The 25,697-nt window shown below is 36.5% G+C and overlaps 1 protein-coding gene across 4 annotated transcripts in view; it reads left to right on the plus strand.

Moving 5' to 3' along the window:
• LOC143228384 (synaptosomal-associated protein 25-like) overlaps nt 1–25,697 on the plus strand; it is a 157,695-nt gene that overhangs the window by 81,442 nt on the left and 50,556 nt on the right. For all 4 annotated transcript variants that reach the window (XM_076459668.1, XM_076459663.1, XM_076459655.1 and 1 more), the window contains one exon: nt 13,928–13,969. In XM_076459668.1, coding sequence (XP_076315783.1) covers nt 13,928–13,969 — 42 coding nt within the window. The remainder of the gene's footprint in view (nt 1–13,927; nt 13,970–25,697) is intronic.

Here is a 25,697-nt window from a genome sequence, read left to right on the forward strand (position 1 = left end):
TTTTAATTAAGAAAAATGCCGAATCTGCAAACTGCTGTATTATTACACCATCAGCTATAAATACAGACCATTATTATTACACAATCGATTATAAATATACGTCACTCTCGGATCTGAAAGGGAGCTAAATGGGTCAATACGTTTAAAAATAGCAAAAATTCTAACAGATGTGCGAGACATTACCGATTGACAACGTATCTTAAAAAAAATAAATGTGTCTAATCGATTATTAGAGCTACCTAAAACGTGAATCGTTTTTACTCAGTTTATTACTTCAATAACACAAACTTAAGTTTTGGAGAAATATTAATACATAAAAACAGTGTTTTTAGGTCATTTTTAAATGAACCAAAGCTAGTCAGAATAACAGGCAAGGATTTCATTAAATCAAGAAGGCTGAAATCTTTAGACATTTTTTGTAATAATAGAAATAATTTGGGTCAGTGGTATTTAAAATAATTTAGAGACATAGAGTATTATAGAAGGAACTGGTTTAAAATAATTTGTATATTATTTAACACGAGGTAGTTAGATTTACAACAAGCTTGTCTGAACTACATTTTCCGCTACACCAGTGGTTCCAAAACTCTTTTAATCTGAGGTTCCTTTGACATGAATAAAAAAAGTTTGAGCTCCCCGAACCCAAACTTTATCATGGTGATATAAAACTGGTGCCATAGTAGAAACAACAACATCATTCGACATATAGTATCTTTTAATTAATTCAAAATAATTGTTAACGACTTTTTTTTAATTTAGAATTGAAATTAATTGACATCTGTGTTTTTGCGCCTATCTCCTTTCTGGCGACCTTTAGAAAAAGCTTCACGGCCCCTAAGGGGACCGTGGCTTCACTTAAGGAAACACTGCACTACTGGATGGATAATCTTATTTTGGATCTGACGGTATTTCCAAATGTCATCATGACTCTGAAAACCGCCTTTCAAAGCAATTAGCTAGAGAAGTCTGCACTATATAAAAAACAAACAAACTTGTGCTACAAACAACACTATTTGTATTTTGTGAAACACAACCCTGTCTTTTGAGTATCTATAATACAACCATTGTGGGCTTTCGAAACAGAATACAGATTCGTTTTTAATGCACAGTCTTTATATTAAACTTTATGCATCATTTAAATATTCACACAGTTTCAGTAATTTGAGACATTTCATATCATAAACTAGAAGTACAATACTAACACTTTTAATTTATACCTTAATAACTGCCTCAGATGAAAAGCGATTCGTTTTCATCATAAGTTGCACTCCTGAACGAAGAAAACTGGAAGTATTTATATAGTTTGTTTTTTTTGTTTTGAATTTCGCGCAAAGCTACTCGAGGGCTAACTGCGCTAGCCGTCCATAATGTAGCAGTGTAAGACTAGAGGGAAGGCAGCCAGTCATCACCACCCACCGCCAACTCTTGGGCTACTCTTTTACAAGCGAATAGTGGGATTGACCGTAAAGTTATAATGCTCCAACGGCTGAAAGGGCGAGCATGTTTAGCGCAACCGGGATTCGAACCCGCGACTCTCGGATTACGAGTCGAACGCCTTAACACGCTTGACCATGTCGGGCCATTTATATAGTTATTTAAGTAAACACAATTTTGTACTCAAAACCACACGTTGTTAATTTTGTCAAAGAACTAAAAAAAATATTAAGAACTCGTGTTCATATCTCTAAAACAGTCAAGTTTGTCATTGTTTACAAGGTTCTGTGATTTACAGAACACCAGTTTTATTCCTGTAACATGACTACATTTTGTAATATTTCGTTACTGGTTGGTGTGTGATACTTTGTTAAAATCGACGTATATGTAAATAGTACTTAATATTGCACATTTGTAGAATTGCTACCTGTGAAAGGTTCGGAGTAACACCAGCCAAAGTACGTTCTCACGTTTTAAGGGTAAAAACGTAACAGAAATTCATTACCCTGTTGATTTATTTCTACAACAATAGAAGCAGCCACGCCGCCAGAATATAGGTTTCAACTCCTTCTGTCGATTTTGTCTGTCATGCTCGCCTCATTCAACCGCGCGAGCTGGTGGAAAAATATTGGGTCACGTGACACTGATACACTAAGAGGAGGGCACGCCTGCTGCGAGCCAAATGAATGAGATGGATTTCCACTGCAAAATTAGTTTTCTGGGAAAACTAAATCCTCGTCCGTATGATATAGGTAGTAAAAGATGGAAAATACGAGTTTTGTGAAGGTAAAACGTTATTCAGGTTTCTTTACCGAAACTGTACCGTTCTAGATTACATCAAACGATGCTTAGACGTTACATCCATGGGATATTTAAGTTAAATTACACTGGCAATGTTTTTTTATCTACATATGACACGTTTGTTGTTGGTTTTATTTTGTATAAACTATCTCTAAAACAACTGCTTGTAAATTGCGTTCACAACAAAACTATCTGAAGAATAATAAAAATTATATCAGACCTAGTTTGAATACTCGTGTAGGTATCATAAGTATTCACTTCCACGTCTTGATTACCAGGACTTTTAAAGATACAGATGGTTTCTGCCTTTTTTTTAAACAAAGATTTTTAAGCTTTATCTATAGTAGGAAATCGAACCACGGATATTAGCGTTCTAAGTCCGTCGACTTACCACTGACCCATCAAGAGGGTACGAGTGGTTTAAAAAGATAGACGAAAGGGTGTAAGTTAGTTGTGTATGTCTGTAATGGCGATATAAGGATATCTGGTTGAGTATATTTATGAATGAAATTGATATGCTTAACCTGGAAATATAAGTTAAGTTTATTATATTGGCCTAAAATCGAAAGTATCTCGTCAAATTTTTCACTGCAATGCATCCTGGGATTCGTTCGCTTGCTAATTGTTATTGATTATTTATTCAGGTAATATGAACGACTATATCTTTGGAGGATTTACACACAAATTAAATATAAAATAACCCGTTCATGTTTGGTTATCTGATGCTAATCTCTGTAACTTTAATTGCGATGCTACTAAGCTAAGTGTAGGAACTTTGGAAATGAGTCTTCTACTGTAAAAGTGCCTAAGTTACCAGAAAACCATCAATCACGGTAAAGAAGTCTGCCCCTGTAAAAAAGTTTTATCTACAAAAAAAAGCTAAATAGTAAATTTGTTTATAAAGCAAAAAAGATCTGTCAGTTGAAACATTCAAATATTTATCTTTTTTTTAACACGTTAAACATTGTAGTTCTGAGCTTGGTTTTACAAAATGTTATAATTTCCAGAAAATCTAGATAGAGAAAACTGCTAAAAACATTTATTGCATTCTCCAGTTTAGTTCCCCACCTCTCGACCTTAAACGACAAATTAGTTTACATAAAATGCCTCTGCATTTTTCTGAGCGTAACTGTATAATATTTATAGTTGATGTTATTGAGAAGAAAATATTTTTCATCTTAAATAAATGTGGCTTCACTTAGAATGGATAAATTAGTGTTGGGTTCTCTTTCAACGTCAGATTGCTTGTTTCGTGTGTTGATATTACATTAGCCAATAGTTTCTGTTATCGGTGCTATAGTGGTTCAACGCTAAGTTTATGGACTTGCAACTCTAAAATCTGGGGCTTGATTTCGCGTGGTGGGCAGAGCATAGATAACCTATTACGTAGCCATGCGCTAAAACAAACGAACAAAAAACACTTGTTTCCGTGTAACCTCAGGCCTACTTATGTCAATCGTTCTTACAGATTTAGTACATTAAAACCTGCAATCTTTAATCTAGGATGACACAAGTTAATCAAAAATAATACCATTTATAAATTAATATCCGTTAAGCCAGAAAATATGTAAAAAACAGAGTGAGACATTTATACGTATTACAATCTGAGTGTCTCATTTTATAATATGCATCACTAAAACCTTGTAAGAAAATTCCTTTCCTATATCTTCGTTCAGATTGGTTAGATTAGCTCGTATTTTACGATGGAAGATAGCGCATGCGAAGTAGACCCAATTACCGGTGTATTGAGAAACATTGATTTTACACATCTATACTGTATTGCGATCCCAACTGGGAACAAGCAAGTGTAAGATCTACAATGAACGACAATCTTTCAAAAGGTTTAAACCTAATTTCATCTGCATTTTATTAACTGTTCCAGTTTCTTCATATTAACGTGCTAGATCTACGTCGCTATTATCAGAATAAAGCGTTACTGTAACAAATGTTAAACTTCGGGATAATGGGTTCATGAATACGTTAAAGGAAAAACGTGTGGTTCTAACTAATTTGTTTTTTAATAGTAAACAAGTAAATATTTTCACATACTAATTTATCTGTAAAAAATATCATTCTGAGTTCTGTCAAGTTCATAAATTACTTGTAAATGGGTGCATTTTTAGATGGTTGGAAAAACAAACAGAACATCTAGTCATAGTTGCTGGAAGGAATTAATTTCATTTCTATTTAACTACTAGTCCAGAAACGTCACTTAATTTGTTTTTATTTACACGTTTGTATAAAAAGTTGTAAGTTTACATTTATGTTGTGAGTGTATTTTTTAATAACTCCTGACGAAAATACACACTTGTCCGAGTAACGTTTGTTAACTGACGGCAGTAAATAAGGTATCTTGCAAAATAGGTGTCTACATTAAGAGTTTGGAGATTTTCACATTTGGGTACCTAAATAAAGATTTAGAGAGATCTGGTAACTCCCAGGAATGGCTACACCGAGTTACATAATAATTCGTATAGACATAAAAGTATTGGAGAATCATGAGAAGCTGTTTGTCCCCTGTAAAAGATGCTTTACTGCATACTATTAAAATTATACAGAGAACTGACAACACCGACAGACAGAAGCGCTTCAGCGATTCATCTGAAAGCTTATGAAGCTCAAAAACCACGTTTTTGATACCTGTGGTGAACACTGCACAGGCAGTCCATTGTGTATCTTTGTGCTTAGCAACACCAATTAAAAGTGCTTTTACCAGTTCGTTTTAAGTATCTTGAAATGTGATAAAATTTTCAGTGAAATCATTATTTTACGTTTAAAATTGTATTTTAAACCAAGGCAGAAGCACCACACGTGTTTATGACAACGCTATTTTTGTGTATTCAAAATTAAGGAAATATTTTTTTTCTTTCTCCTTGGATTCTGTTGAAAAAATTGTAACACGGGAAGTCTTTTTTTTTTTTTCGCAAAAAAATGTCTAACTCGTTTACTGCTGATATGCCATATAGGGTACAGTCTGCCTCTGGCACTTGAATGTGAGCGAGGTATGATTAATGTATTCAATATAATCTAACAAATATGGTTGCAAGCTAAATATTTAAAAATAATTGTTACAAAATCAAATACAAAATTTGCTATTTTCTTTCTGTCTGTGTGTATTCTAAAGAAACTGAATTTTAAAATTAAAATGTGTTACAAACGTGAAAATAATAAAAAGTATAATTGTTGCTTTTAGAAGAATGGTAAAAGCACATAATTCTGCACTTGTATATGGCATTAACAGAAACTGTGTTAACTTATACCAACAAGGAGGTTACATGAAAGATAAGGAATTGGTCTAACAAAGAAAGATATAACGTAGCAATAGGTTCTGTCTATTGGACTCCTCTGCAGCTTAGTCCTTGTTGAAACTATTCTGCTTAACATTTGTAACGGAGCCAGGAGCGTTTTGTTATTGTTGTTTTGTAATGGATCCAGGAGCGTGTTGTTATTGTTGATTTTGTAACGGAGCCAGGAGTGTGTTGTTATTGTTGTTTTGTAATGGATCCAGAAGCGTGTTGTTTTTGTAACGGAGCTAGGAGTGTGTTGTTATTGTTGTTTTTGTAACGGAGCCAGGAGTGTGTTGTTATTGTTGTTTTGTAATGGATCCAGAAGCGTGTTGTATTTGTAACGGAGCTAGGAGCGTGTTGTTATTGTTGTTTTTGTAATGGATCCAGGAGCGTGTTGTTATTGTTGATTTTGTAACGGAGCCAGGAGCGTGTTGTTATTGTTGTTTGTAATGGATCCAGAAGCGTGTTGTTTTTGTAACGGAGCTAGGAGTGTGTTGTTATTGTTGTTTTGTAATGGATCCAGAAGCGTGTTGTTTTTGTAACGGAGCTAGGAGTGTGTTGTTATTGTTGTTTTTGTAACGGAGCCAGGAGTGTGTTGTTATTGTTGTTTTGTAATGGATCCAGAAGCGTGTTGTTTTTGTAACGGAGCTAGGAGCGTGTTGTTATTGTTGTTTTTGTAATGGATCCAGGAGCGTGTTGTTATTGTTGATTTTGTAACGGAGCCAGGAGCGTGTTGTTATTGTTGTTTGTAATGGATCCAGAAGCGTGTTGTTTTTGTAACGGAGCTAGGAGTGTGTTGTTATTGTTGTTTTTGTAATGGATCCAGGAGCGTGTTGTTATTGTTGATTTTGTAACGGAGCCAGGAGTGTGTTGTTATTGTTGTTTTGTAATGGATCCAGAAGCGTGTTGTTTTTGTAACGGAGCTAGGAGTGTGTTGTTATTGTTGTTTTTGTAATGGATCCAGGAGCGTGTTGTTTTTGTAACGGAGCTAGGAGTGTGTTGTTATTGTTGTTTTTGTAATGGATCCAGGAGCGTGTTGTTTTTGTAACGGAGCCAGGAGCGTGTTGTTATTGTTGTTTTTGTAATGGATCCAGGAGCGTGTTGTTTTTGTAACGGAGCTAGGAGCGTGTTGTTATTGTTGTTTTTGTAATGGATCCAGGAGCGTGTTGTTTTTGTAACGGAGCTAGGAGTGTGTTGTTATTGTTGTTTTTGTAATGGATCCAGGAGCGTGTTGTTATTGTTATTTTGTATGGAGTTCTGAACAATTTCAATTTCTATTTACTCTTTTGAGTAGATTACACAACTTTTTTTTCCTCTCCAGCCTTAACTTCATCCTTCCATATTACTAAAAGGCCTTGGTCCAATATATTGCCTCTGCTCGAGTACATTAGAATAATTGAAGTTATTCAAAGTGGTTCAAAGCTCAAAACTTCCGTTATGTTAGTAGCTTTTACACAGCAGACGACTAACTCCCTCTGAATACAGTGATGGCGTTGTTGAATTATTGTTAAATGCGTCTGTTGAACTCTCCTTAGTCAGTAATAATGAAGTTCACAGACTCCAATAGATGCATTTTTAATATCATTGAAGTACAATGATTTGCCTCCACATAACCACCTCTACTTTCCAACTTATAGGCTAGAGAGGAGGCACCTAGTCGACGGCGATCACCGCCAACTCTTGAGCTACTCTTGTCTGATCGAATAATGAAATTTAACCGTAAGTTTCGGAGTGCTTTTTTTATGCAAGGGGTCGCGAACTGTAAGTACTCGGATTGACAATCCAGGAAACCAAGTCACTGGGCAAAACTCACGTACAGGCATTTATATTAAGCATATCATGTGGTAAAATATATTTTTCTGTTACTTATATTTAGTGTATTTGTAGTTGCTGATGTTCGTAAAATATCATTTGTACACATGTATACATTCTACAATCTAATGTCTAATCAGTAGTGCATTTTTATATGTAGTACTGTTGGCTGTTTCAAAGGCTTATACGTTCCTATATTACTTGAAGTTTCAATTTTATTGTAAACTTAAAAAATAAAACATCACGTTTCTATCGCTATTACTTTTACGGCATTGTTCGTGCCCACGTGACTTTCGCGGTTTCAGTGTCGTCTCTCTCCATTATAAGTGGACATTAAGTTCAGTTTGATGAACGGCAGCTGAATTTGATGTTGTTGTTTTTTTGTTTGCTTGTGACTCGTGCACATGTCAATAGTTTGCACAATAATAAATATTTTATGAAATCCAGAAAAAATAAAATGAAATTACAAATAAATAGTTAAGAACATATCAAAAAGCACACATTACATTAAAACAGATATTTGTTTCAAACGCTCTGAAAAAATACAACCGAGGATTGGAAAATAATCTAAAAACTCACAGTAGAACTTTGACAGATGAATCGTATGTAGAAATAAACTGTGATTTTCAACAGAAGCTTTGTTTGTTTTGAATTACGCGCAAAGCTACTCGAGGGCTATCTGCGCTAGCCGTCCCTAATTTAGCAGTGTAAGACTAGAGGGAAGGCAGCTAGTCATCACCACCCACCGCCAACTCTTGGGTTACTCTTTTACCAACGAATAGTGGGGTTGATCGTCACATTATAACGCCCTCACGGCTGAAAGGGCATGTTTGGTGCGACCTTAACACACTTGGCCATGCTGGGCCTTCAACAGAAGCAATCGTAATCGTTCCGTTACAACTGTTTGTCGCATCTGTTCTCAGATTAACTTGTTTTCAAACTTTACACTGGAGACGTTTTCGTAGGAATTTTTTCAAAAGCTTCTTCATGGGCCAAATGATTAGCGAATACAAAACTACAAAAAATTAAAAGCTGTATTTAAGAAATATTTAGGAGCTACTGTCAGAATGATTGTTTCTTTGTTTTGAATTAAGTACAAAGCTACACAATGAGTTATCTGTGCTCTGCCCACCACGGGGTATCGACATTCGGTTTTTAGCAGTGTGAATGCGCAGACACACCGCTATGCCACTGGGTAATCTGTAAGAGTGAATTGGAAAAAAGCTAAAGTTAGACAATCCCAAGACAATGAGTTTTTGCATAACATCTGTAAAAATCAAAGTTGTATCTAAGAGATCTTCAGGAGTTGTTGTCAGAGTAAATAATGAAACAAATGAAGTTAAAAAATGTCCAAGACAATGAATTTTCCATCACACTTGTAAAAGTCCATGATGAAGATGATTCATCTTCTCTATATCTGTAACATGCTAAGAAAAGTAATCTAGAAAGTATTCTAACTTCACAGACTTTAGTCTGAACTAAGGATAAAAGTAACATTCATCACTGATTTACGTATAACACATGAAATAGGGAATAATCATCAGATTCACATATAACACATAAAATTAGGATCATCCATCACTGATTTACGTATAATATAAAATCAGAAAGGTTTGTCAATGATTGTCGTATAACGCATAAAATTACAAGAAATTATGACTTATTTACACATAACACATAAAATCAGAAACATTCATCAATGATTCACACGTAATATATAATAAGAATGTTATTAATAAGTAGGCAAAAAATAGACAAGTTGGTAAGATAATAGAGGTCGATTCTTCTACTGAGACTGTATACAATAAACATCCACTTATTTTTTGGATACAGTATACACTGCACATTTGTTATATGCAGGACATACCAGTTCAATGCGCATAATGCTATTTGAATTCGCCATTAGTAGTGTTGGACCAGGCTTAGTCTAATGTGGTTTGCACATCAACCGCATATAGTAAGGTCCAAGGTTCGAGTCTGTATATGTTAATGAATATCTTCCGAATTTTCCACTAGGAGAAGGATATAAGAGTGACAGTCGCCTACAGTAGTTGGTTAAAAGTTGCCATGCAGACAGCGTGTGCCCTTCCTGTGGGCAGCAGCTCAAAAAGGTGTCCTTCCGTTGAAAAAAACAAACAAGTATCTCAATTTATTTGACTTCATAGTTCGCTTTTCCCACACCAAAGATAGTAGCACCCACTGTTGTAGTAATAGCGGTATTTTCTTCAGCATGCTCGTTAACATAAGATTATTGTATATTTTCATCAATAACCACCTTTTCCCGTCTCTTTTTATTTTTGTAGTTAACTTTCACCATAATTATTTCAACGTGTGTTTATACGTAATTATTTCATTTTAAATGTATATTTCTATATCACTGTTAGCTCTTTCAACATGTGTTTATACGTCATTGACTCTTTCAACGTGTGTTTTTACGTCATTGACTCTTTCTTTTCAGTATCATGAATCTATATGCCGGTGTTAACTTTGTTGTAATAACATGCGTTATTGTAGGCCAGTGTTATTAGCCTTTAAGCAACGTTCATGTTTTTTTTTGTTATTTCTGTCCTTTCTTTTCATAATTAATTTACATCTACAGTACCCTAACTATTTTCAAGTACACACTCGTGTACTGTGCCATTACTGGTTTTTGAAACTATATATTTTATTCGTATTCTGACAAATATATATATCAAAACTTTTTACGTTTTTCAACCATAACATTTTCCTGCTGTTTCGCTGAACGCAGTGAAACATTAAGATCGTGGTTGTTCTTATCTTAAGCCTAAGCTAAGCCATTTTTCGTACAGAAAGAGAGTACTTCTGAAAGGCTAAGGATCTCTGGCCATGTTAAACACTGATACGTTTCAAAACTGGTTAGAAAGCTAGAGAGATAATCAACATGTGCTCTTATGATTCATGTACAAAAGAAGTTGTAATTAATTGGCTCATCACGCTTTTAAACCTCACATATACTTTCGTGCATACATATATCGATTCATGAGGGAATAACATCCCTCAAAGAAAATGAAATGCCTCTCACGTAGGCTTAATGAGATTTGGGATTGATATATGAAAGTTATGAATGCTCACGGAGACTATCTTCATTAATCTATGAGGTAAACAAAATTACTAAGATGTTTAAAATTTATCGTGATATAATTACAGTAGCTTTCGTGTTGGTGAGCAAATAAGTTGAACGTATAACGTACAAATCACTCAGCATAAAAATTTTGATTTTTGTGTTGTTTACGACATGTTCATAAACGTCACGTTTATTGGAGCGTAAAATAACATATGATCACCTTTTATAAATAATTAAGAAAACAACCAATTTCAAGAGTTTTATTAACCTTTTAATGATATATTTTCTATTAAACAAATTTTTGCATTTTGAGGATTCTAATTAATTTTCATCGGATAAGACTTGTTTTCACTGATGGGAAGTGAACTCCAGATTTTAGCGTAATAAGTCTATAAACTTATCGATGACTTTTATTGGCCAGGTTATTTGGGGTTGTTTGGTTTTTTATGCACGATCTTGACAAGAAAGTAGAATAATTTAAAATGCAGGAGAGCAGTTTATAAAACATTGATTGTAGCAGGGTTCGAATATACTTCAAGCTATGTACTTCACATTTGTTTTCCTAAATTATTTCAAAGTTGTGATCGTGCTGATAAAGGCTGGCTATTGTGGTTGTTGAGTTATACGTAAAAAAGATTATAGCAGTGAACTTCCTGACTTCGATGGTCCTGATGATTCGCTGGAAGTTTAATACTTCAAACAAAACCTTTTATTCAAATGTCACATCGTTTTTTTCTGAATTTTAACGACTTTTCGTAAAGAGTTAATATGCTTAACACCCACTGTTGTGCCACATTACTTCCAGGTTTATATAAATTACGTCCACATTTACCGATATTCTGTAGTAGTTACTAAACGTTTACTATTTTTACAGCTGATTCTTTGCTGTAATTAATAATAACTACATGAAACTATAACGATTGTGAAAGATAGAGAATACAAATGCTATATTGATGTTGTAAATCAGCACGTTGCCTTGCTAAAAGATGCTTCAGGGGTTTTGTAATCAAACTATTTGGTCAGTCAGTTGCTTGAAACATTGATAAGTGAAGTAACTCTAACGTAAATTAATTGTTAGACAAACTGTGTTACCTGGAAAATGTTGCTCTATTGGTTATAAATCACGTTTTCCTAATCACTAACAAATATATCACATCTTTCAAAGTTTGTGTATTTCCTTCACTCTAAGTACTTCTTATTTCCTCTGACTACGTACGTTTCTATACAGACTATATACTTTATTACGTTGAATAAGAATTTCCACTGACTAGGTACTTATTTTATGTTGAATACGTAGTTATAGAGACCATGTACTATTTATATTAGCTACACGTATCTTTCTTTAATACTGACTATGTACTTCTTTTATGCTGAATACGGAGTTATGCAGACGATATACTGTTTATATTGGCTACACGTATCTTTCTTTAATACTAACTACGTACTTCTTTCATGTTGAATACGTAGTTAAACAGACCATGTACTGTTTATATTAGCTACACGTATCTTTCTTTAATACTAACTACGTACTTCTTTCATGTTGAATACGTAGTTAAACAGACCATGTACTGTTTATATTAGCTACACGTATCTTTCTTTAATACTGACTATAGATTTCCATTGTATCGACTACATACTTCTGTTACACTGACTAAGCACTTTTTTTTTTACGTTTACTAAGGGACTTTTACTGTTTTCTTTTATACTGACCATTTACTTTATTTATTTTAAATTAATACTTGTTTTACACACACAACATACGTTCACAACATACAATACATTGATAAGAGTTTTCAGATTTAAGGTAAAGAGTTTCGTTTGTGTACCAGGATAAAAGAATGAATGAAAGAACTCTATACAAGGTTTTCAGCAGTTCCCGTCTTTAAAGTTTATATAAAACTTGTTTAACATTGTTTACAAACAATTCTATATTAAATCATAGTACACAAACAATCGTATATTAAAGCATAGTACACAAACAATCGTATATTAAATCATAGTACACAAACAATCTTATATTAAATCATTGTGCACAAACAATCCTATATTAAATAACTGTACACAGTGCTCTCTATAATAAATCACTGTATACAAATGATTCTTTATTAGAGTGTTCGTTGTGTAAAATCGAAGTATTAGAGCAATCCTATTAAAGTAGTAAAAATCCAATTAATCCTAAATTACTACATTACATTACTACATCCATAATAATGACAAGCTTACCTTGTCGATTTTATATTTATGTTTTATTAACTGCTAAATAATCTGTGTATTATTGTGTTGATGTATTATTCGTTATCCCGAAAGAAACAACTTTTATTTTATTTTATTTGAAAGAGAAAGTTGATCCGTTCCAGATCAAGTATTATTACTTGGTAGTATTTCTATTTAGAAATAATATAACAGTTTCTACGTAATCTCCGAAACAATGATAACACGGGTTTTACTTTCTTTTGGTGGAATTACTGTCGACAAACTTACTCCAAGGTTTCGACTCTACAACTCGGATGTAATTTGGATGCAAATTAAAGTGTCATACGAGTTTTTCTGAAGCTATCTACGCGCATGTTATTTTGAAAAGTTTAAACATAGATCACACTGTATAAGTATGTTAGGAAACTAATTTAACACTGACTGGCTAAATATTTTTCGTTGTGTTTTCTTTATAGGTACAGTAATATAATCTGTGGCTATTGCAGGGTTCGGATCCCGAATTTTAGCAGTATAAGCATTGAAATTTACCACTGATCAAGTAGTGGGCTGCAAAATAGAAAGGATTCGGCTATTGTTCAGTTGCAAATATTACTCTGTCACAATGATTAGGCTGTTGACAGCTCTATTACTATTTACTTAACTGGTAGTCAGTTAAAAACTAAACCTGTAAACGTGTACACAAAAGTAAACCATCCACGAGAGGTCGTTTTCACCACTTTAAACACATCATGACGAATAATATTAGTTAGAATTGTTAGCCTATTCAGTGATTTTCATTGTAATAATTCCTGGTTTGGAATAAACATTTTTTTAATTCATGTATTGATACCACGATGTTAAAACCTCAGTCACAAAGCTGTTAATGAAACATCAAAATAATCCAGTGATATTAAATTTCAAAACTATGACTGCTACTTTTACATTGTGATAACAAATGTTACTTCTCACCAAGAGCTCTACTATAACTGAATATTCTCATTTTTTAAAACAACTTTCAGCTTCAATCATGGAAAATTTTCAGCTAAGAGTGTTTTGTTTTATGGTTTTTATAAATTTGGTTTATTTATACTTACTCGTTTTAATAGAAGATGATGGAGCTTGGATTCATCATATATCACTCGAATGTCTGGTAGCTTCAGACATTATTCATCATACATCACTCGAATGTCTGGTAGCTTCAGACATGATTCATCACACATCAGTTACATGCCTTAATAACTTGATATTTTGTTTCAGTGCTTCTTGGGTCATTAATACAAAAATTAGTGAAATTCTTCTTTTTTATCGTTTCTAGTCTCTGGAATCCACCAGGCGGATGATGGCACTATGTGAAGAGGTCAGTGTTATCTTTTTCTTTAACAGCTTGTATGCTATTTGTGTAAGAACCATAGTTATGTCTTAATCGCTGGTAGATATTCCTTAGATAAAAACTATCTTAGCTTTGTTTGAAAAGGTAAACAGTTTTGCTTTGTATTAAGAAGAGAATGTTTTATTTTTATTTAAATAATACGTTAAATGGCGTTAAGTTGAAATATTTTCGTAAGTTGAGACAGGAATCACTTATAAATAAGTACTATATATATATATATATATATATGTCCAAGGTAAAGCTATCCGTCTTCCTGGTGTCAGAAGTTCTTGTGAAGAATTGGCTGAACCAACTTTGAAATATGGAAGAGGAACTCAGATTGGTTCCACGAAGATCGGATTTAAAAGGATAAGTGATCGGATAAACGGTTAGAGTTTGAAACCGCTTCAATTTCCCATTTTAATGACTAAGGGATCAACTGAGTCTGAAAGTCGGAAGCAAAATACGTGAAGTTGATGTCAAATGAAAGTAGCATTTGATGCCTTGTGCCATTGCATCGAACGAACGTTTCAAAGTACTGGAAGGGATGACCACGCCTCCATTATAACGTAACGTGTTTTTTGTTGGTTTTTTTTTAGGCCAGGCAATGGCGGATTCCTTTGCTGGTATATTTACTGCATACGTATAAGTGTGTTGACGTATGTAGTGGTTCTTGTACCTGCACGCAAGATACATCAAATGATTTGTTTTTCTTTTTTCGTCTCCAAGGTAACATTTACCCAAGGAAGTGATACAAAATATTATTGGCAGCTTAAGCTAATGAGATTCTTTGTTCTTACCTTGTTCTTTAGAATGAATAACCTTTCTTGTTCTTTCTCGTGTTTCTCTCTCCAAATATAGGTGTAACAGGAGGAGCCGTATCTTTCTAGTAACTACATGGGAAACATTTGTTTAGTGTAGCATTTAGTACTTGATGTAACCGTGTTATTGATATATTTCTTAAGAATTCATAAAGGATCTTACATTAAAAGATTATTTTAAATTAAGTTTTTTCGTCATACTGAGGTCTAAACTTAGATATATCAGTTACTTGCTGACCGTTCACGCGCCCCATGTAGATTAAGGATAAGAAAACTAGCCAGCAGTACTCAACGTCAAATTTTGAGATAACTACCTGTTTCTCTCTTAACCTTTTCCACAAAGTAACGGGAAGACTATCTGTGCTAACAGTCACTAATTTTGAAATGCTAAATTTGAGGGAAACCAATGTTTGGGCTAGCATTTTACCAAAGAATATTGAGATTGACCGTTACGTGATCTCTCCCACGACCTAAAGGGTGACCATATTTGGTGACGAGCTTTGGTCTTGCAACGCAAGTTGCGAGTCGAATTTCAAAATCGTAGACCATATAAGGCCTTGATAATAACTGATGATTGGTATTTAACAACCACTCTTATTATGCACCTTGTTCCAAAAATGAGGAGCGCTGTTTTTCTGTTTCTCTTTTATAGCAACGGGTTGTCTGTTTATTTGTAATTAATCGCAAAGCTACACAAAGGGCTATCTATATCGAAACCCGGTTTCTAGCGTTGTAAGTCCACAGATATACAGCTGTGCCACTGGGGGGCCTTATAGCCACGGAATATGAATTGTAGACCATCGGATTTATCGCCGGCACGCTAAGCACTATGCCACGATCGACCTTCAGAATAGAAAACGAAGGGCAAGACAGACAATTCACGGTGTAATTCAGTATTATGTTCTCAGCCAGTGTTGAACTTACCAGAAATAAATTACTATTCAGAGAGTTAAAATAAAAAAGTTAAAGTGCTGTTTTACATAAGTTTAGGTTATCTCGTTGATTTCCCATGGATAATAAAAAATGTTTGTTTCAAAAATGTAACTATTTGTAGTATAAACTGCATCTGTATAAATTTATTAAAACCTACAGAAGTTTTTCGTTTGACATTCTGACTCTAGGGACCCCGACATGGCCAGGTGGTTAAGGCACTCGACTCGTAATCCGAGGGCCGGGGGTTCGAATCCCCGTCACACCAAACATGCTCGCCCTTTCAGCCGTGGGGCGTTATAAAGTGTCGTTATAATATTCGTTGGTAAAAGAGTAGTCCAAGAGTTGGCGGTGGGTGGTGATGACTAGCTACCTTTTGTCATGTCTTACACTGTTAAGATAGAGACGACTAGCGCAGATAGCCCTCGTGTAGCTTTTGGCGAAATTGAAAACAAACAAATAAATCTGACTTCAGGTTAGAAATGGCCTTAGGCAGGTGCGAGATGTGGAGCCTCAAGCGATCCCGCGATTGAACAAGGATTTGTTAAATTAATTTTTTTATCTTTGGATCTTAGCCTAGTTTATTGTACGCCATTGATCAAGTTAAGTTAATATTAATACGTATTAATACGCCATTAATAAAGTTTTATACTATACTAATCAAACTCGAGACAATGACTCTTCACTGACAGAGAACTGGTGCATGATCAAGTGTCATGTGACGTATTCTATGTTTAAGCGTACTTTTATGTGCACTGAGTTAACGTCCGATCTTTAAATAGTTCTGTTTGGAATGTATAACCAAACTGAAAGTTTTCACAATGCGTCAGCTATTCTGACTCAGGACAACCCAATTAAAAACCATGTAATAAGTTTCTGGTAATTGATTCAGCATAAGTTTCACTGGGCGTTGGTATAACCTTCTGTAATGTTACTTGGAATTTCATTTTGGAATTGAAGCATTACACATTACAAGATAACTTATTTTGATGTTTTTTTTAATTTAATTTAACATTCATACAGGGAGCAGATGTTGCGGTTAGTCATTAACACATAGCAGCGATATTTTCAGCCTCGTGTTTTCACTTTACACTGGGCCTAGCACTTACCAATGTTAACTTATTCAAGTTAATATACTTTTGTAAGTTTTGTCCCCGAGTAAGAGGCTTTCCTGTATAAGTCTTTTTCACCAGATGCGAATCTTCCGTGCCTGAGCTTAGACACTCAGCTAGAGGTTTTCTTATGAAAGTATAACATTACTTCCATACGTTAAGACACTTTTTAGTATGCAAATATTATTTCCAAGGTAAGGACTTTGTTTCTAAGTCTCTCCATTCTCACCCACTCCCAAGCTAGAAACTTCCCTGAACAATTCATATCCTTGGATGAGAAGTTTTCTTGTGCAAATCTTGCTAGACAAAACCTTGTGCGTCTCCATATTTCAAAACAAAACTTGTGAGAATGGTGGAGATAGTGTGTAAAAAAATATATAAAATATTGCAGAGGAACATCTGTTGTAAAAATGTAGGGGGCTTAGTATGTGATATATTTGTGCTTATGTTTGTTTGTTTGTTTTTGAATTTCGCACAAAGCTACTCGAGGGCTATCTGTGCTAGCCGTCCCTAATTTAGCAGTGTAAGACTAGAGGGAAGGCAGCTAGTCATCACCACCCACCGTCAACTCTTGGGCTACTCTTTCACCAACGAATAGTGGGATTGACTGTCACATTATAACGCCCCCACGGCTGAAAGGACGAGCATGTTTGGCGCAACAGGGATGCGAACCCGCGACCCTCCGATTACGAGTCTTAACACGCTTGCCCATGCCGGGCCGTTGTGCTTATGAGAGTACCACAATGGAAACTTCAGTCAAGCATTTGACGTTTCTGTAACTTTATTATTGCTGATTATATACGTTAAAATACTTTCTTTATACGAACACCTATTCTTTTAGGTGCTGCATTTACTGAAACACGGTTAAATGTGAGGTGTGACATCACTGGTCGACTTCCACAAGAGTCAAACTTAATGCGTTGGATTAGAACAAATATAGGAGCTTTTAAGGAAATACATATATCTTAGGAAGGCGTGTTTTACTGAACATTAAGTTTATTTTCACATCTCTTATTCCTCTCGATTAATGTGATGTTCGAAAGTTTGTGTACAGAATTTTGGAGATAGGCCTAGCGCACATGAATAAGGCATTTATTCATCATCTAACGGTTTGATTTTTTTATATTATAGAGCGCGGTTAAACTTGAAACCCACACTCTAAATAACAAGGCATGTGATAATGTAAAAGCCGATTAAAATGTGTTAAAATAATACATAAATCTGCTCCCAAGTACAGTCATGTGAAAAAGTTAGGACACCCTATGAAAGCCTGTGTATTTTTGTAACATTTTAGGATACATCTAAAATTTTAGGATATTTAATCTCAATTTCAACAATACTGAGATATTATAGGAATATAACTAAACAATTAAAACTGAGGAAAATACTTTTCCAGATCTTCTGTAAATGTAATTTTACAAAAATGCATATTCTAACCGAGGAAAAAAGTAGGACACCCCCACATTTATTCTCACTTAAAATGGCTCAACTCACACACAGGTGTACCACACCAGGTGCACATGATTAGAAGATCGTTACTCAGCATTTTGAATGAGGCTTGCCTTATTTAAACCTCAGACATTTAGTTTGGTGTGCTCCTGACAGTTGAAGTGAGAGTGAGCACCATGGTGAGAGCTAAAGAGCTGTCTGAGGCCTTCAGAAAGAAAATTGTAGCAGCTTATGAATCTGGTAAGGGATTTAAAAAGATCCCAAAAGATTTTGAAATCAGCCATTTCACTGTCCGGAAAATAGTCAACAAGTGGAGGGCTTTCAAAACAACTGCCAACATACCCAGTTCTGGTCGTCCAAGCAAGTTCACTCCGAGAGCAGACCGCAAGATGCTAAAAGAGGTCTCCAAACACCCTAACATGTCATCACAGACCTACAACAGGTTCTGGCTACTGTTGATGTGAAAGTGCATGCCTCTACAATCAGAAAGAGACTGCACAAGTTTAACTTGCATGGGAGGTGTGCAAGGAGGAAACTTTTGCTCTTTAAGAGAAACATCAAGGCCAGACTAAAGTTTGCCAGAGAAAATGTAGACAAAGACCAGGACTTCTGGAATAATGTTCCTTGGACACCAGAACAAAGGACATGTTTGGCGTAAACCAAATACAGCATTCCAGGAAAAGAACCTCATACCAACTGTGAAGCATGGAGGTGGAAGTGTCATAGTTTGGGGCTGCTTTGCTGCAGCAGGACCTGGACAGCTCATAGAATCCACCATGAATTCTACTGTGTATCAGAGGGTGCTTGAGGATCATGTGAGACCATTTGTAAGAAAATTAAAGCTGAAGCGGAACTGGACCCTGCAACACGACAATGACCCAAAACATACGAGAAAATTTACCAAGGACTGGTTGAAAACTAAGAAATGGAGAGTCCTGGAATGGCCGAGTCAAAGCCCAGATCTTAATCCCATTGAGATGCTGTGGGGTGAGTTGAAACAGACTGTACACGCAAGAAACCCCTCAAACATCTCACACCTGAAAGAATTCTGACCGATGTCAGAGACTGGCAGAAGGCTACAAGAAGCGTCTCACTGCAGTTATTTCAGCCTAAGGTGGTAACACTAGCTATTAGGGGGTAGAGTGTCCTAACCTTTTCCTCAGTTAGAATATGCATTTTTGTAGAATTACATTTACAGAAGATCCTGAAAAGTCTTTTCTTCAGTTTTAATTGTTTAGTTATATTCCTATAATCTCTCAGTATTGTTGAAGTTGAGATTAAATATCTATATATCCAAAAATGTTACAAAAATACACAGGCTTTCATAGGGCGTCCTAACTTTTTCACATGACTGTATACAGTTAGTTCCCACTTATTTTAGTATTGTTGTATAGGGGCCTGATGAACATTGTATAGGGGATTATAAAGGACGTTTCACAGTTATATCTCACAAACCGTTTGACATAAGAAGAAGAAATTCCTCAAGAATGTTAAGGGAACGTTCCAATGTAGATGCAGATACTACAGCTGTTACCCGTTGTCGCTAGCAACTATTTAAAATGTGCTCTTCCACAGTCTATCACCGGATTCGTGTGGCAACGGATATTAAAAAAAACAATACGTATCTCATCTGATTACGTTGGATACCTCATGGACAACTGCGTTCTTGAGGTGGGGAACTGTGCGAGCTTGCCACGATACGAGCGTGATTTAAGGTAGTATCACAAACAGAAACCGGCTTGCATTGCGTCTAGTGAACGAGGTAACTATTCACAAGAACTTAACATGAAATGATTCTGTTCTGGAATCTCCCAAAATACGAATTTCATCTGGTTACAGATATTCGGATGAGCACCATTCTCTTGCACTCAATGCTGCAACGTCGATATGAAATTCACTGTGAGCAATGTGTGGTACGCGTATCATTGACTGTGCAATGTCACACTCCACGTTCTGATGGTTCTTCGAACCAAAACAAGAGGGAATCATTAATAGACATGTCACTTGAGAAGGAGACCTTTGTTCCCCATTTATAATTAGGTCCCGTATGGCCAGGTCGTCAGGACCTTCGACTCACAGTCTGACGTCGCGGGTTCGTGTCTCCGGCCCACCAATCATCCTTGCATTTTCAGCCGTGAGGGGCCTTATAATTTATAATCAATCCCACTTTTTATTGACTAGATTTCTGTACGCCAATAGTATCAAATATGGGGCGTGCAGATTCAGTTTTGTTACTCGCCACGACCTCTAACAGCCTACCCTCCAATTGACATCATTTTAGGCACTATTCAAATAAATTAATCTATGAGAACTTGGGCATTATCGAATACATCAATCGAGAGGTTTTGACCTCCTGAGTCCAAAACTGCAGTTCGATTTCAAATCGGTCAAGAGATGGCAGCGATAAGAACTAGACGTTTATCACTGAAAACATAACAAACAAAGCCAGAGCTGTTACATGAGCCACTCAACAGTGTGGCGACGATAAGAACAAGACGTTTATAACTGAAAACATAAACAAAGCCAGAGCTGTTACACGACTCACTCAACCGTGTGGCGACGATAAGAACAAGACGTTTATAACTTAAAACATAACAAACAAAGCCAGAGCTGTTACATGAGCTACTCAACAGTGTGGCGACGATAAGAACAAGACGTTTATAACTGAAAACATAAACAAAGCCAGAGCTGTTACACGACTCACTCAACCGTGTGGCGACGATAAGAACACGACGTTTATAACTTAAAACATAACAAACAAAGCCAGAGCTGTTACATGAGCCACTCAACAGTGTGGCGACGATAAGAACAAGACGTTTATAACTGAAAACATAAACAAAGCCAGAGCTGTTACACGACTCACTCAACCGTGTGGCGACGATAAGAACAAGACGTTTATAACTGAAAACATAAACAAAGCCAGAGCTGTTACACGACTCACTCAACCGTGTGGCGACGATAAGAACAAGACGTTTATAACTGAAAACATAACAAACAAAGCCAGATCTGTTACACGAGGCACTCAACAGTGTGGCGACGATAAGAACAAGACGTTTATAACTGAAAACATAAACAAAGCCAGAGCTGTTACACGACTCACTCAACCGTGTGGCGACGATAAGAACAAGACGTTTATAACTGAAAACATAAACAAAGCCAGAGCTGTTACACGACTCACTCAACCGTGTGGCGACGATAAGAACAAGACGTTTATAACTGAAAACATAACAAACAAAGCCAGATCTGTTACACGAGCCACTCAACAGTGTGGCGACGATAAGAACAAGACGTTTAGAACTGAAAACATAAACAAAGCCAGAGCTGTTACACGACTCACTCAACCGTATGGCGACGATAAGAACAAGACGTTTATAACTTAAAACATAACAAACAAAGCCAGAGCTGTTACATGAGCCACTCAACAGTGTGGCGACGATAAGAACAAGACGTTTATAACTGAAAACATAAACAAAGCCAGAGCTGTTACACGATTCACTCAACCGTGGGGCGACGATAAGAACAAGACGTTTATAACTGAAAACATAACAAACAATGCCAGAGCTGTTACATGAGCCACTCAACAGTGTGGCGGCGATAACAACAAGACGTTTATAACTGAAAACATAGCAAACAATGCCAGAGCTGTTACATGAGCCACTCAACAGTGTGGCGGCGATAAGAACAAGACGTTTATAACTAAAAACATAACAAACAAAGCCAGAGCTGTTACATGAGCCACTCAACAGTGTGGCGACGATAAGAACAAGACGTTTATAACTGAAAACATAACAAACAATGCCAGAGGTGTTACATGAGCCACTCAACAGTGTGGCGACGATAAGAACAAGACGTTTATAACTAAAAACATAACAATGCCAGAGCTGTTACATGAGCCACTCAACAGTGTGGCGACGATAAGAACAAGACGTTTATAACTGAAAACATAGCAAACAATGCCAGAGCTGTTACACGAGGCACTCAACAGTGTGGCGACGATAAGAACAAGACGTTTATAACTGAAAACATAAACAAAGCCAGCGCTGTTACACGACTCACTCAACCGTGTGGCGACGATAAGAACAAGACGTTTATAACTGAAAACATAACAAACAAAGCCAGAGCTGTTACACGAGGCACTCAACAGTGTGGCGACGATAAGAACAAGACGTTTATAACTGAAAACATAACAAACAATGCCAGAGCTGTTACATGAGCCACTCAACAGTGTGGCGACGATAAGAACAAGACGTTTATAACTAAAAACATAACAAACAAAGCCAGAGTTGTTACACGACTCACTCAACCGTATGGCGACGATAAGAACAAGACGTTTATAACTGAAAACATAACAAACAATGCCAGAGCTGTTACATGAGCCACTCAACAGTGTGGCGACGATAAGAACAAGACGTTTATAGCTAAAAACATAACAAACAATGCCAGAGGTGTTACATGAGCCACTGAACAGTGTGGCGACGATAAGAACAAGACGTTTATAACTGAAAACATAACAAACAATGCCAGAGCTGTTACATGAGCCACTCAACAGTGTGGCGACGATAAGAACAAGACGTTTATAACTAAAAACATAACAATGCCAGAGCTGTTACATGAGCCACTCAACAGTGTGGCGACGATAAGAACAAGACGTTTATAACTGAAAACATAGCAAACAATGCCAGAGCTGTTACACGAGGCACTCAACAGTGTGGCGACGATAAGAAGAAGACGTTTATAACTGAAAACATAAACAAAGCCAGAGCTGTTACACGACTCACTCAACCGTGTGCCGACGATAAGAACAAGACGTATATAACTGAAAACATAAACAATGCCAGAGGTGTTACATGAGCCACTCAACAGTGTGGCGACGATAAGAACAAGACGTTTATAACTAAAAACATAACAAACAATGCCAGAGGTGTTACATGAGCCACTCAACAGTGTGGCGACGATAAGAACAAGACGTTTATAACTAAAAACATAACAAACAATGCCAGAGCTGTTACATGAGCCACTCAACAGTGTGGCGACGATAAGAACAAGACGTTTATAACTAAAAACATAACAAAACAAAGCCAGAGCTGTTACATGAGCCACTCAACAGTGTGGCGACGATAAGAACAAGACGTTTATAACTGAAAACATAACAAACAATGCCAGAGCTGTTACATGAGCCACTCAACAGTGTGGCGACGATAAGAACAAGACGTTTATAACTAAAAACATAACAAACAATGCCAGAGCTGTTACATGAGCCACTCAACAGTGTGGCGACGATAAGAACAAGACGTTTATAACTGAAAACATAGCAAACAATGCCAGAGCTGTTACATGAGCCACTCAACAGTGTGGCGGCGATAAGAACAAGACGTTTATAACTGAAAACATAGCAAACAATGCCAGAGCTGTTACATGAGCCACTCAACAGTGTGGCGGCGATAAGAACAAGACGTTTATAACTAAAAACATAACAAAACAAAGCCAGAGCTGTTACATGAGCCACTCAACAGTGTGGCGACGATAAGAACAAGACGTTTATAACTGAAAACATAACAAACAATGCCAGAGCTGTTACATGAGCCACTCAACAGTGTGGCGGCGATAACAACAAGACGTTTATAACTGAAAACATAGCAAACAATGCCAGAGCTGTTACATGAGCCACTCAACAGTGTGGCGGCGATAAGAACAAGACGTTTATAACTAAAAACATAACAAACAAAGCCAGAGCTGTTACATGAGCCACTCAACAGTGTGGCGACGATAAGAACAAGACGTTTATAACTGAAAACATAACAAACAATGCCAGAGGTGTTACATGAGCCACTCAACAGTGTGGCGACGATAAGAACAAGACGTTTATAACTAAAAACATAACAAACAATGCCAGAGCTGTTACATGAGCCACTCAACAGTGTGGCGACGATAAGAACAAGACGTTTATAACTGAAAACATAGCAAACAATGCCAGAGCTGTTACATGAGCCACTCAACAGTGTGGCGGCGATAAGAACAAGACGTTTATAACTGAAAACATAGCAAACAATGCCAGAGCTGTTACATGAGCCACTCAACAGTGTGGCGGCGATAAGAACAAGACGTTTATAACTGAAAACATAGCAAACAATGCCAGAGCTGTTACATGAGCCACTCAACAGTGTGGCGGCGATAACAACAAGACGTTTATAACTGAAAACATAGCAAACAATGCCAGAGCTGTTACATGAGCCACTCAACAGTGTGGCGGCGATAAGAACAAGACGTTTATAACTAAAAACATAACAAACAAAGCCAGAGCTGTTACATGAGCCACTCAACAGTGTGGCGACGATAAGAACAAGACGTTTATAACTGAAAACATAACAAACAATGCCAGAGGTGTTACATGAGCCACTCAACAGTGTGGCGACGATAAGAACAAGACGTTTATAACTAAAAACATAACAAACAATGCCAGAGCTGTTACATGAGCCACTCAACAGTGTGGCGACGATAAGAACAAGACGTTTATAACTGAAAACATAGCAAACAATGCCAGAGCTGTTACATGAGCCACTCAACAGTGTGGCGGCGATAAGAACAAGACGTTTATAACTGAAAACATAACAAACAATGCCAGAGCTGTTACATGAGCCACTCAACAGTGTGGCGACGATAAGAACAAGACGTTTATAACTGAAAACATTACAAACAATGCCAGAGCTGTTACATGAGCCACTCAATAGTGTGGCGACGATAAGAACTAGACGTTTATAACTTAAAACATAACAAACAAAGCCAGAGCTGTTACACGACTCACTGAACAGTGTGGCGACGATAAGAACAAGACGTTTATAACTAAAAACATAACAAACAAAGCCAGAGCTGTTACATGAGCCACTCAACAGTGTGGCGACGATAAGAACAAGACGTTTATAACTGAAAACATAACAAACAATGCCAGAGCTGTTACATGAGCCACTCAACAGTGTGGCGGCGATAAGAACAAGACGTTTATAACTGAAAACATAACAAACAATGCCAGAGCTGTTACATGAGCCACTCAACAGTGTGGCGGCGATAAGAACAAGACGTTTATAACTGAAAACATAGCAAACAATGCCAGAGCTGTTACATGAGCCACTCAACAGTGTGGCGACGATAAGAACAAGACGTTTATAACTGAAAACATAACAAACAATGCCAGAGCTGTTACATGAGCCACTCAACAGTGTGGCGGCGATAAGAACAAGACGTTTATAACTGAAAACATAACAAACAATGCCAGAGCTGTTACATGAGCCACTCAACAGTGTGGCGACGATAAGAACAAGACGTTTATAACTAAAAACATAACAAACAAAGCCAGAGCTGTTACATGAGCCACTCAACAGTGTGGCGACGACAAGAACAAGACGTTTA

Source organism: Tachypleus tridentatus, chromosome 1 (assembly GCF_004210375.1).
Source record: "Tachypleus tridentatus isolate NWPU-2018 chromosome 1, ASM421037v1, whole genome shotgun sequence".
Taxonomy (NCBI): domain Eukaryota; kingdom Metazoa; phylum Arthropoda; class Merostomata; order Xiphosura; family Limulidae; genus Tachypleus; species Tachypleus tridentatus.